This window comes from Ammospiza nelsoni, chromosome 7 (genome assembly GCF_027579445.1).
Source record: "Ammospiza nelsoni isolate bAmmNel1 chromosome 7, bAmmNel1.pri, whole genome shotgun sequence".
Classification (NCBI taxonomy): domain Eukaryota; kingdom Metazoa; phylum Chordata; class Aves; order Passeriformes; family Passerellidae; genus Ammospiza; species Ammospiza nelsoni.
The window spans coordinates 4,558,127-4,570,622 of NC_080639.1; the positions used below are offsets into that span (position 1 = coordinate 4,558,127).

At 49.6% G+C, this 12,496-nt stretch overlaps 1 protein-coding gene across 10 annotated transcripts; it reads right to left on the minus strand.

Annotated features, from left to right (window-relative positions):
* Positions 1-1,089: 1,089 nt before the first annotated feature.
* LOC132075511 (putative methyltransferase DDB_G0268948) lies at positions 1,090-10,051 on the minus strand. Of its 10 annotated transcripts, none has more exons than XM_059476005.1 (7): positions 9,985-10,051; positions 7,204-7,331; positions 6,610-6,770; positions 4,771-4,984; positions 3,267-3,367; positions 2,994-3,131; positions 1,090-1,553 (listed from the first exon to the last, which is right to left on the minus strand). In XM_059476005.1, exons 2-7 carry the CDS (start codon positions 7,312-7,314, stop codon positions 1,463-1,465), a joined length of 816 nt encoding a protein of 271 aa, XP_059331988.1. In that variant the 5' UTR covers positions 7,315-7,331; positions 9,985-10,051; the 3' UTR covers positions 1,090-1,462. The 10 variants fall into 10 exon arrangements, with proteins under 10 accessions (XP_059331988.1, XP_059331990.1, XP_059331985.1 ...); XM_059476007.1 differs by lacking the exon at positions 9,985-10,051 and adding an exon at positions 8,729-8,786; XM_059476002.1 differs by lacking the exon at positions 9,985-10,051 and adding an exon at positions 8,263-8,325.
* Positions 10,052-12,496: the final 2,445 nt, after the last annotated feature.

The window sequence follows — 12,496 nt, forward strand, 5'->3', positions numbered from 1 at the left end:
AGAGCCTTTTTGCCAGCACTGTAGTTACACGGGATGTGACCTGCTGCAGGACCCCTCCCTGCCCTGGAATGTCTGCAGGGATGCACCTCACAGGGACAAGCCCTGCCAGCAGAGCAGGCCCTGGGCATGACAGCAGAGGTGCCACCAGTGCCAGCCCGGGCAGGAGAGACCCCTGGTGCTCACCCAGCAAGGGAGGCCTGAGAGCTGCTGCTGGAGCAGCCCCTCAGGCAGCGAGATCAGGGCTGATCCAGTACTGCTACCCCAGCAACTGGCTGTGGGCACAGAGAGCAGCCTCCCATCCATGATGAGATTCCCACACCACAGCTGTCCTCCCAAGAGCCCATCACCCTCCTGTGGGACCAAGTGGGGGCAAAGCCTTTGTCCCCCACCCTGGGCAAGCTGAGAGCAGGACCCTGGGAGCCCAGGACCTCAGCAGAAGCACCTCCAGCCCCTGTCAGCCCCCTCTGGGGCTGGGAGCAGAGGTGGCACGTCACCTTTCTTAATAATGCACTGGTGTAGAAGAAAGTGAGGGCACAGCCCTTCCCATGGTGTCAGAGAAGCCTTCTCACCAAGGGCAGGAATTACAGGAAAGGGAAACATCCCTGCAGAGGGTGGGTCTGCACTTGAAATATCCAGAAGGCAAACAGGAGGAGACCTGTAGCAGGCTTTGCCCAGCTTTAAGCCCCTCCCAAAAATGCAGCCTCTAATCTTCCCTTTGCAGCGTGGGTGGGTGATAGGGCACAGACCTCAGCAGGGGCACTGCTCTCCTTCAGCAGTCACCCCATAAAGGCTCCTGAGCTGTTCTGAGGGGCCTCACTATGGCCAAGGCACTCCTGGGGCAGGAAAGGTGCTGATGCCTGCTGATACCAGGGATGGGGGCACACTGTGGGTGAGAGCAGCCCCCAAAGACAGTGAACAGCTCCTTGCTTAGCCAGGGCAGGGAATGGCCTTTCCTACCCAAAACCCACCTTCCCCACAGAGCAGAGGGGCACTGAGAGCATCAGGACACTCAGTGTCAATGCAGCACAGTTATTCCCACACCAGTGAGTGCTCCACAGCCTCTTTGTAAAACAGGAACCACAGGCAACATTTTCTCAGCTGGCTTTTTAATTATTGTTATTAATTGTGTAAGAAATGCAGTGAGTTTCAATTGAGTAAGACATTGAACAGTGAGTTTCTCAGCTGTTCCTGCGATTCTCTTCCCCACGTGTTACTAAACCATCAATCCACAATGGGACACTTGCAGTGCTGAGAGAGCAGCACGGGGCAGACAGCAGGACCAAGGTGGACAGGAAGCTGAGGGGCACAAACCCCATCTGCTTTCCACAGGAGACCAACATTTCAATCAGCAAAATCAGTAGGGATCCTCCCAAGGAGCAAGAGCAGTTACAAGGAGGGTTTTAGGAGACAATCCACCTTCCCCTTCCATGGTGGCAGCAGATCAGGAGAAGGGTTTGCTCTCTCAGCAGCCCTTGCAGCCCAGCACACAGACGTGCCTCACCAGGAACTCCACCGGGGTCTCACGAGAGGAAACTCCCATGGTCTCCAGCATCCTGAAAGGACAAGCACAGCAAGGCTCTCACCTGCCCACACTGCTCCCACCTGATGTGGGGCAGCAGCCACAGACAGATCCCTTCCACACAGGGGGGATGGCAAATGCTTCAGATGCTGCACAAGGGCTGTTCTGGTCAGGGAATAAATGAGCAGCACCCCTTCCCCTTGTTGGGGCTGAAACAGATGGGTGAATGTTGGAATGCAAGCCTGAGCTCCTCAGAGAGGGACATGAATGCAGGAGTTGAATTAAAGCCCTTAGAGAAATTAAGATATATTAAACCAGACAGATATGAAGTAGAAGCATAGGTTTAAGTTTTAGGTAAATAGAAGTGTGAGTTATAGTTTTAAGTAAGTTTAAGTTTTAGGTTTCAAGTAAGCAGAAATACATTTTAAGTGCCTTAAGAAACTGTATTAGCTAGCAAAGGCCCTAAGACCTAGTTTAAAGCTCAGCAGCTTAGCCCTAGACATAAGAAAAACATAGAAAAGAATTGCCACTAGAATAGATAGAATTATTCACATAAAACAGATAAAACTACATACATAAATAGACAGAATTATTCACATAGATAGATAAACTTTTAAGTAAGAAAACAGATAGTACATTTGCATAAATAGATAATATATATGTAGTTTTTTAAGAACTGACACTACTTTTGTACTACTCCTGCACATTAGAATCAAGCTTAGATTGGTTTAGAAAGAATGCTTTATAATCATATTTTTATTTGATTGGATGTTTTGTGAATGAAAAGTCCCTGTAAGGGAGTACAAAAGACAACATCAATGACCACCACAACCATGACTATCAACAACCCCAACAGAAGAAGAAAACAGAAGAAAAGAAGAAGAAAGAAGTCTGTGGTCCCTGTTGCTGCTCAGAACAGCAGAGCAGCTCATCCCTGCTGCTGCTGCTCAGGACATTGGACTCTGTGCCAGGGAACAACTGATGCTGCTGTTCCTGCACAGAACCTGTGACTATTCCAGAGAGCAGCCTTGCAGCTGCTGCTGTTGCTTGGGACTCTCAGCCAGAAAGTTTTTAGCACTGTTTAACACCCTGACCTCTCTGCCTTGGAGACTGATGTATTCATGCAATAAAGAACCTTGGAGCAACCCACAACTGCTCATGTCTCTTTGAAGCCCCTAGACCCACTAAAGCTTGACAGGTGAAGATGCAACCATGAATATTTTTCAAACCCTTTGCCAATTAAAAGCAAGGTAAAGAAACTCAAGATTGTATCCACGAAACCTCTGACACGAGCCTTTCATGGTTTCAGGGCACATCCTACTGCTACATAGGCTTCAAATCTAAGGATGTGCTGTTGAACCCCTGACAAGTGTCCATCCCTGCACACTCCCTTGCAGCTTTGGAGGGGTCTGCACAACTTCCCTCTGAATGCACTGCACAGGACAGATCCTGTTTTCCCAAGAGGTTTTCTCACCTCTTTTCGGTCTCCTGGAGAAGGGATGTTGCAGCTGCAGGGTCATTCTTCTTAAAGGTTTGATATGAAGAGGTGGATTCCATGTAACCAACCACACCCTCAACAGTCATGGGAATTGGGTCATAGATATCAGTGATTCTGCAAGAGACATGGGCAAGAAAGGAGCATTGGCAAGTTAAATCTCAAAGGCAGGGTAACATGGACCACAGGTTGACATGGTAATAAATATGAAGAAATAAAATATCTGACACCATCGAAGGTGGTTCTGCTCACCTCTTCTTGTCTGGGAATGGCAAGGACTCAAAGATCGCTTTGTAGTCATCCAAGACAAATTTTACCTTATCATTTGAGTATTTTAAAATCTCGTCCCAGCACTGTAAAGACAGTTATTAAAAACAAACACAAAGTTTGTTAAAGTATATTAAAAATATACTAAAAACAGTGTATTAAAAACAAACACAAAATCACTTGAAGTTCTCACATGCCACCTAACTCAGGTTGGGCCTGCATGTGATACATTCATATATGTCCTTTTTTTTTAAAGACTTGTTTCATTAAAATACACCAAAGTCTTGCTTAATGTCAAGAATTCAAGGATCTTGTTCTGGAAATAAGGATCCTGTTCCTGTCCTCCCTACACAGCTCTTACTCATAGTGGAAAGTCTCCTTTTATCCAATTGTTAAAACACCCTTTGTCCAGAAAGGTTCCTAAAAAAAGGCCTTCTTCCCAACAGCTTCTACTTCCCATTCCTTTCACTGTGATCAGAGCAACAGGAAAAGTCTCCTGGACAAAACCAGCTCCTAGATCTGCCCTGGCACCCTTCTCACCCTGACTACATCCACCCTATCAGTCCTCATGTCCCTCTCCTCATGATCCAGACAGCCCACTGCAGAAGTCTCTAAATCCCTGCAGTTACCCCATTCTGCATTAGGATTGCTATAATCACACCCCCTCAATCCCACTCCTCCCTCTCTGCTGTGCGATTCATGTTCTCTGAACCTGAGAGAAGCAGAGAAAAGAATGATCAAAACAATTCTTATCTCATTTGCTGCTCCTGTGCTGTGCAAAAGTAGAGTGGAGATTGTTTACCCCGAGTGATGGGGTTTTGCTTCCTTGGCCTGTCAGGGCCAAAAGGGACTGGGGGACTGTCACAGACATATTTAATGAGAAATCCTTTTGCTAGATCTTTTCTCCTGAGAAGCTGAGAGGCCTCAGAAATGAAATGTAAACATTGATTACCTGCTGCTGTGGAATGCAACAGGTGGATCTGTGATTGGTCTCATGTGGTTGTTTCTAATTAATGGCCAGTCACAGTCCAGCTGGCTTGGACTGTCTGGTCAGTCAAAAGATTTTATTATCAATCCATTCTTTTTCCTTTCCTTTCAAGCCTTCTGATGAAATAATTTCTTCTATTCTTTTAGTATAGTTTTAACATAATATACTCATAAAATAATAAATCAGCCTTCTAAAACATGGAGTCAACATTCTCATCTTTTTCCTCGTCCTGCGAACACCACCACAGCGGACCATCGGGACCGTCAGCTGACAGCCACAAGACTCTGGGCAGTGGAGTTGAGTGCTTTGTGCAGATCCAGTTTAGATGTAGTATAATAGAACATAGAATAATACAGTATAATAAAGTAATTAATCAGCCTTCTGATATCAGTGGAGTCAGATGCATCATTTCTCCCTGCCATGGGGGCCGCCCTGTGTTTCCAATACTCTGCACCCGTGAGTGTCACACATTTCCCCCGCCCTGAGGCGCTCCCAGCTGACCTCCCTGAAGACTCTGGTGAGCTGCTGGGAGCACTCCCCATGGCGCAGGCTCATGTCCAGGGTGTAGGTGCTGATGGCCACGCAGCCGTCGGGCCGCAGCACGCGCTGAGCCTCGCGCGCAAAGCGCTCCAGCTGGAACCAGTGCGCGGCCGTGAACGAGGTCAGCACGTCCACGGAGCCGTCCTGGAACGGCAGCTCCTCCGCCGGGCACACGCTGTGGGAGAGGGGAGAAAAGCCACAGGGGAAGTTTGGCAAGCAAGTCTCACAGATATCTGTGCTTAGCAGAAAGGTTTTTGGATGAAAGAATATGTGGTGGTGTTCACAGGGGTCCCAGGATGAGGGAAGAGATGAGAACCTTGAGGCCATGTTTCAGAAGGCTGATTTATTATTTTATGATATATATTATATTAAAACTATACTAAAATAATAGAAGAAAGGATTTCATCAGAAGGCTAGCAAGGCATGAAGTGGAATGATAACAAAAGCTCGTGATTCTCAGAGTCCGAGCCAGCTAACTATGATTGGCCATTAATTAACAACAACCACATGAGAAAATCACAGATGCACCTGTTGCATTCCACAGCAGCAGATAATCATTGTTTACACTTTCCTTCTGAGGCTTCTCAGCTTCTCAGGAGAAAAATCCTAGCAAAAGGATTTTTCATAAAATATCATGGTTCCATCTTTATTCTTGTAGCTAAGTTTTGATATAGAAGAAAAGAATTTCTGAGTCTTACTGGATAACTGGATATGTTAGTTAGAAGGGGCTTTTATGACTTAGAGCAAAGGATAAACACACCTCAAACAAGAAGATGTTTTTTCCAAGCAGAAAGACAGCACAAGCAAACAAGTCAGCAAAGCTGCAAGTAGAAAAATGTTTCAGAACTTTCCACTGCAAGAAAACTGAAAACCAACTTTAGCTTAAACTGTAATGTACTGACTTTTAGTGATTGGAGAACAGTAACATGAATATGGTAATTACAGTAGTAATGATGGGCTATAGATAAAAGTTAAGGTATAGATTGGTTCTACTGTAGGAAGATGCTTAGCAAAGAAAAGTATATAATGCATTGTAGCCAAAAGAAAAGTATATAATGCAATGTAACCAAAACCAAAGGGTGTCCAGGCTTGTCTGATGTTGGAGCTGACAGCTGTAGGCACAGCTCTGTCATACACAGCCCTGGGCTGCTGTAACCTCTTGGATGGAATAAATTGCATTTTGGAGAGCCCCTGGAGTCCTGCATCCCTCAATTCAGCTCTTACAACATGGGATAGGGGACTTACAGAGCAGGATGTGGAGCCAGAGGGTGTTTTTGGATGGTTTGTGATGCAAGACCACAAAGTCTAGGATAATGCCTGTTCACACCAGGAATTCCATCAAATGGAATCTCTGGTGCCAGCTAGCTCTTACAACAGTCATACTTGTATCACCATGATATTTGCTGAAAAATCTCTTCACCAGGATTGTTTCTCCTGGGAAGCTTCAGCTTCTCCCTGTTTTGCTGCTTTGGAATGTGACTTGGAGATTGTTTATCCAGCATGTTAATTGTTTTAATTTAATGACCAATCATGGTCCAGTTGCGTTTAGGCTCTGAGGAGTCACGGGTTTTTCTTTATCATTCTTGCTAAGCCTTCTGTGTATCCCTTCCCTTTCTTTAGTATAGTTTTAGTATAGCATAATAGAATAGAATAATAAATCAGCCTTCTGAGACCTTGGAGTCAGAGTCTCATCTCTCACCTCATTCTGGGGACCTCACAAACACCACATACTCACAAACCACCCCCTCACGTGAGGACCCAAATTGTGCCTTTGGCTGAGCATGCTGTCCTGACACTCACAGGTAGGAGATGTTGGGCATGCACGGGGTGGCCTTGGCCTCCTGGATCTGTGCTTCACTGATGTCCGTGCCCACCACCTTCTTGAAGTGCTCCCCAAGGAAGCAGGTGCCTTGTCCAGAGCCGCAGCCAACATCCACCGCCAGCTCCGCAGGGATGGCCTTCTGCAGGGAGAAGTACGCGTGTCTCAGTGGGCAGCCACCCAATTCCTGTGCTTTTACCCCATTCCTCCCCCCACCACCCACTCAGCAACAGCCTTGGCGTGGCAGAACCTGTAGAAAGCCTCTTCTGTGCCCCCAGCTGGCCGTGAGCCCTGCTGCTTTATCTTTCCTGAGGCACCAACCCAGGTGACACTCCCAGCAAGGTAAACACTGCCAGCCACAATTCAATACTCCTTGGATTTTTCCCCACCCACAATTAAATACTCCTTGGATTTTTCCCCACCCACAATTAAATACTCCTTGGATTTTTCCCCACCCGCCATTAAACACTCCTTGGATTTTTCCCCACCCACAATTAAATATTCCTTGGATTTTTCCCCACCCACAATTAAATACTCCTTGGATTTTTCCTCCAGCCTGGCCGTGCTCCGCTCACCTTTTCCCGCAGGTAGGAGAGGATGGTGTGCTTCAGCTCTTTGCCCGGTGCAAACCTGTATTTCTGGTACACGGCCGCATGCCCTCGGCCCTCGAACATCTGGGTGGCCATGCTTGGTGAGCTGGCACCTGGGAGGAGCAGCAAGATGTGATCCCCGGGGATGTCACACGGCACCGCAGGCACTGAAGCCTCTGGTTCCCGGCGTGGCCGCAGGGAGGGCTTTGCCCTGAGGCTCCAGCAAGGGAGAGTGAACCTGCTTTCCAGGAATCCCTCCCACAGCCCTAAGCTCATCACCGCAGCAAACCAGCGGCGTCCGACACGAAAAGCTTTCCAGGTTTTTACACACCCCACAAGGAGTGTGTAACTCCTTTGTTTTCCCCACCCACCCGGCTGCTTCCTCAAATAATTCACTGAGCAGTGAAGCAGGAAAACTACCAGGAAAACACGGGGGCTTCTACTGGCTGGATTTTTTTTAAAGGACATCAATTTTCTCGTATTAGCAACACAATCACAACTCCACCTTGCGCTTTCCAAACCACCTGCTGCTTTTTGGCCCTTCCCCTCCAGCAACCAAAGGCTCTTAGGGCACTGAACCCACCACCACGCGTGGAGGCGAGCGGGGCCCTTCGGCCTGGGCACAGCCCAGCCCCAAGAGCCAGGGGAGCACCCGGGGACCCAGGGGAGCCTCTCGGGAGCCAGGGGAGCTGCCCACTCCCCTCTCAGCCCCGTACGGCCCCGGTTCCCGCAGCTCGGGCCCGTGGCACCGCCCCGGAAGGCTCCCGGCCGTATCCTGTTCGTGGCGCCGCCCGAAGCAGCGGCAGCTCCCGGGGCTCGGCACCGACCCCAGGCACTGCCAGGAGAGCTCCGTGCCCCTTTTCCCGTGCCTCCGGTGGGTTTATGGAGCGATACGGAAATGCATCGGGAGATGAAGGGTTGTTCTGCCTCCATGCAGGAAGAGATGCTGCAGCAGCCAGCCGGGAGCAGCAGCGCTGCCAAAGCGCTCTCTGCTGCAGGGATCCTCCCGAGCCTTCTCCCGCACCATTCCCGCTCCCTCCTTACCGGGCAGCCCCCGCAGCAGCCGCTCCCAGCGCCTGCCAGTGCGGAGCGGCGGGGCCAGGAGCAGGGAAGGCAGGGGAAGGCGGGGGAAGGCGAGGGATGGCCCCGGCACCGCCCCCGGTGCCGCCCGCCCGGGGCTCCCCTGGCCAGCGAAATCCCGGAGGCAGCTTCTGGAGGCTCCATCCCACCGAGATCCTGGAGCTGCGCACAGAGCTCTGTGGTTACTGATTACATAGTTACAGCTTTCAAAATGCCCACGGATCCCGGGAATGCTCAAGCACCCTCCACATTTCACGAAGCAGATGCAGAGCCCAGGAGATGCTGCAAGGTAGCAGAACAGGATTCAGTGCTGCGGGCAGCCAAAGCCAGACCTACAGAGCTCTGCCTGTGGTGTCCAGCAGAAAGATAAAATGCAGCAAAAGCCCCCAACAGCAGCACTTGAAAAGCTTAGAATATTGGGATTTCAGACCTGGGCAGTTTGGCCTGATTCAGGGCAGGATTTTACCCCTTCCTCAGGAGAGTAATAATTCTGTGCATCTGAAGCCAACAGAGCCGTGGTTTGCTGGAAGCACAGTCCCTTCAGCACAGCAGTGATGGGTCCATGCTAATTAGCACAGCCTTTAAGCCACTCCTAATTTTAAGAGAAAGCAGTGAATTTACTCAAGGACTAAAGACAGAGGCTGGTTTGAAGCAGTTTGCTAAATCAAAGCATGGGTTGGAGTTCCTGGGCTTGTGTCCGGAATGTTTTATTTGAGCCACCTGCTGCTTAATTGTGCAGGGGTGGCACCTGCAGCAAGAGAAAGCACCACACAATCACCAAAGGGCCCTGTGTTTACACACCCTGGCTCTCTGGGGTTTGCACACCCACCCCATTTTGCTGAGAGCACCACTGCAGACAGGAGGGGTGATGTCCCTGAGGCACCTGCACAGTTCCAAACCCCACAGTTCCTGGGCAATGCACAGGTGATGTTTAACTGGGCTACAGCTGCCACCAAACACCTGCAGGAAAGCAAAACACCAGCCAGGCATGGGCTGCAAATGGCACCAGGCCTTTCCTGAGCCCTCCCAAATTTGGCAAATGGGATTCTGATGCCTTTGGCTCCCTCCTCCATCCCTGTTGTGCTCCCCAAGGGATTGCTGCTCCCTGCACCATGCAGAAATAAATTGGTCTCCTCAAGATTTGGGTTGCTGAGCCTTAGGCCAAATGTGGGTTTAAATACCAGGCACAGAGAATCAGACACTGTCCATCATCCCTGCCTGCCCACTTACTAAATCCAAATAATGGAATGCCAAAGTGCCCTGGAGTCTTTCCAACTTGTTCCCCAAACCTTCAGACCCTGTGGATTTTAATTATAAAGCAGGGTCCTGGAGTAATAGACCTTCACTGGGAATGCATCTCACTCTGAAATTTATCAAAACTGAGAAAATTAATTTATTTTAGGGGACAAAAGGCCAAAGGATACTCCTGTCAGTCCTCCTGTGTCCACTGGTATTTTTTCCAACAGGTTTACCTGTGGATGGATTGCTTGGAGCTAAAGGAAGAGGAGGCCAATAGCACCATTACCCTGCTGCATTTAATTGACAAATTTAATTGTTTTCAATTTCATTTCAGCTTTGACTCAGAAGCTTTTTGCTGGACCACACAAGAGAGAGGATACCCACAGGGCTGGGGTCCACCTTCCCATCCCCAGGATCCCCTAAAGAAGTCAGTGATATTTCTCCTACCTTGTGGAAAACTTGGTTTGATTTTAAGATCCCAGTTAGGCTTCAGCTCTTGTGGGACTCTCCCCTGTTTATTTGTTCTCTGATGGAAAAGGAACAAGATTTACTATCACAACAAGGAATAAAGGGATTGGAAAAGAGTTGGTATTTCTTCAAGGGTCTTTTCAAACCTAGAGGGCTCAGACTTCAAGTTAGTGAAGAATATAATTCTCTTGTCTTAAAAGCAGTGGGATATGGATACAGTTCCTTGTAGGGAAGGGATTTATCCACAAACCAGAGATGTCACTGTTAATGTGTTAGAGCTGTGCCTCAAGCTGGCATTAGGGCTATCCCTGCCTGCTCCTGGGCATTTGCAACCCAGGAAAAATCAATGTTTGTGTCAAAAGAAAGCCCAGATGAACAACAGACCAGAGAGGGGAGGGAGAAGGGAATTCCCACAGCAGTGACTGTTTTAGGGAAGTGCGTCCCTGCCCCTGCAATTCCCGGATCCTTGCAATGGCAGCAGCAGTGGCTGGCGATGTCCTGTGGTTGCTGTGCTGCAGCACACAAAGGGCTGGAGGGGAAGGAAAGGCAGGCAGGACATGCTCAAGGGCAGAGGAGGAAGGCTGCAGAGGAGAGAGCCCTTGGCTTTGCAATGCTGCCTCGCCCTCGGCTCATCCGGCAGAAATCCTTCCTGTGGAATGGCTGATGAGCAGCACTGGGGCTGAGAGCAAAGCCCAGCACTGGGGGCTTCAGAAACAATAGCAGCAAGTCCTTTTCCCTCCATTTCACCTTTTAATTAAAGAAGCTGGGAAATCTGGTGGTGAAGCCAGCAAATTAAATGAAATTTAGAAGTCACCTGAGGATCTGTGGCCGAGCAACCTGAGATCTCCCATTTCCCACACAGGGGCCAGACCCACTGCTGGTGTATTAACAATTCTGGAATAAAAGGAGGGAGAGAAATGTGAGCTCAAAATGATCTTATTTCACCTTTCCTTGCATGCACTCTGTGGTCATGAGGATGTAGTGGCTGATATTATTATATCTGCTGGCACAAGCAAAAAGTCCAGTGGCGTCAGGAAGCTGCTGTACTAAAATTAAATAACTCTTGGGGATGTGCATGGCCAAACCAGACTCACAGCAATTGCTCTGAGTCTGGCTGATGCCTGATGGGCTGCTCTGAAATTGCAAATGAATTTGTGGCAATTAAACAAGAGATCCAGGACCATCTTAATTCAGAATTTAAGCTTTTCCTTCTTGGGGTCCCAGCCAGGCATGTGATAGAATGTGAGACAGTGAAAGGAATGAGAAGGGGGTGTCTTTACAAACTGTGGGCCTGATGGTGGGTAAGGCCAGATAGGGAGAAGTGAAAGAAGCAATGGGGGGAAAATATATAAATGAATTCCATAGGAATCCCACTAATTGACAGAGACTGTTACTCACTCAAGACTGTGCTAAATATCTGGATTTAGAGAAAAAGAACAGAGACAAAAAGAAAAGTGGGGTATACAGTAGAAGGGGCCTTTGGTATCAGGCATTTCAGGAAGTCTGTAAATCTCAAATACCTCGGCCAACAGGGAAAGAGAGAGGGAAATGGGGCTGGGAAATTAGGATAAAAAGGAGGCTGCATGCCCAAAAAATTTGAGAGACCCCAGGGGAATGCCCCATGGCCTCTCCCCTTATTCAAATAAAATTACAGGACCCCTTTCTCCTTTTTGGACAGAAACCTCTGGTGTTTGGATTAATTTTCCTGACAATAGGGAGGAAAAAAAGGGAGAAGGCAGCAATATTTTAGGCTCTTCTTCCTCAAAAGCCCCTGCACCAGGAGACAGCTGAGTCCATCCCTCCCTGCCCATTTCCATTGCAGCTCCCAGGATCACAGCCCTGTGTCCCAAAAGCCAGGTGGGAACAGGCCTGGAAGTGTAGTGCAGCAGAGGGTTGGAAAAGGGGAAATTTGGCGTTCTGCCTGTGCTGTGACAACCAGTGATAGTCTGTCCCAGTGGGAGCACGAGGGCTGGAGGCTGCAAATGCACCATGGCATTGAGGAGGGTGCAGGAGGGCACAGAAGGGTGTGAGACAGTGCAGCAGGGTGAGGAAGGATGCAGTGGGATGGAGGAGGGTGCGTGAGGATGCAAAAGGGCAGGGAAAGACGCTGCAGAGGACAAGAGGGTACAGGAGGGTTTGGAAGGGTGCAGAAGGGCGCTTCAGGATCCAGGAGAGTGCAGGGGGGAGCCGAGGGTTGCAGGAGGATGCAGGAGGGTTGCAGGACAATGCAGGAGGAAGATGCCGGAGGGCGGTTCAAGGAGGATGCAGAAAGACGCAGTAGCTCCGTCCCTGAGCTGCCGCAGCAGCCGCCGCTCGGGCAGGGCCGAGCCGGGCAGGGCAGGGCAGGGAGGGGTCTGGCAGGGCAGGGCAGGGCAGGGAGGGGTCTGGCAGGGCAGGGCAGGGCAGGGCAGGGCAGGGCCGGGCAGGCAGCGGGGGCGGTGCGGAGCCCGGCCCGGCCCTGGCGGGGCGGGTTCAGGGGACGGCCGTGGGG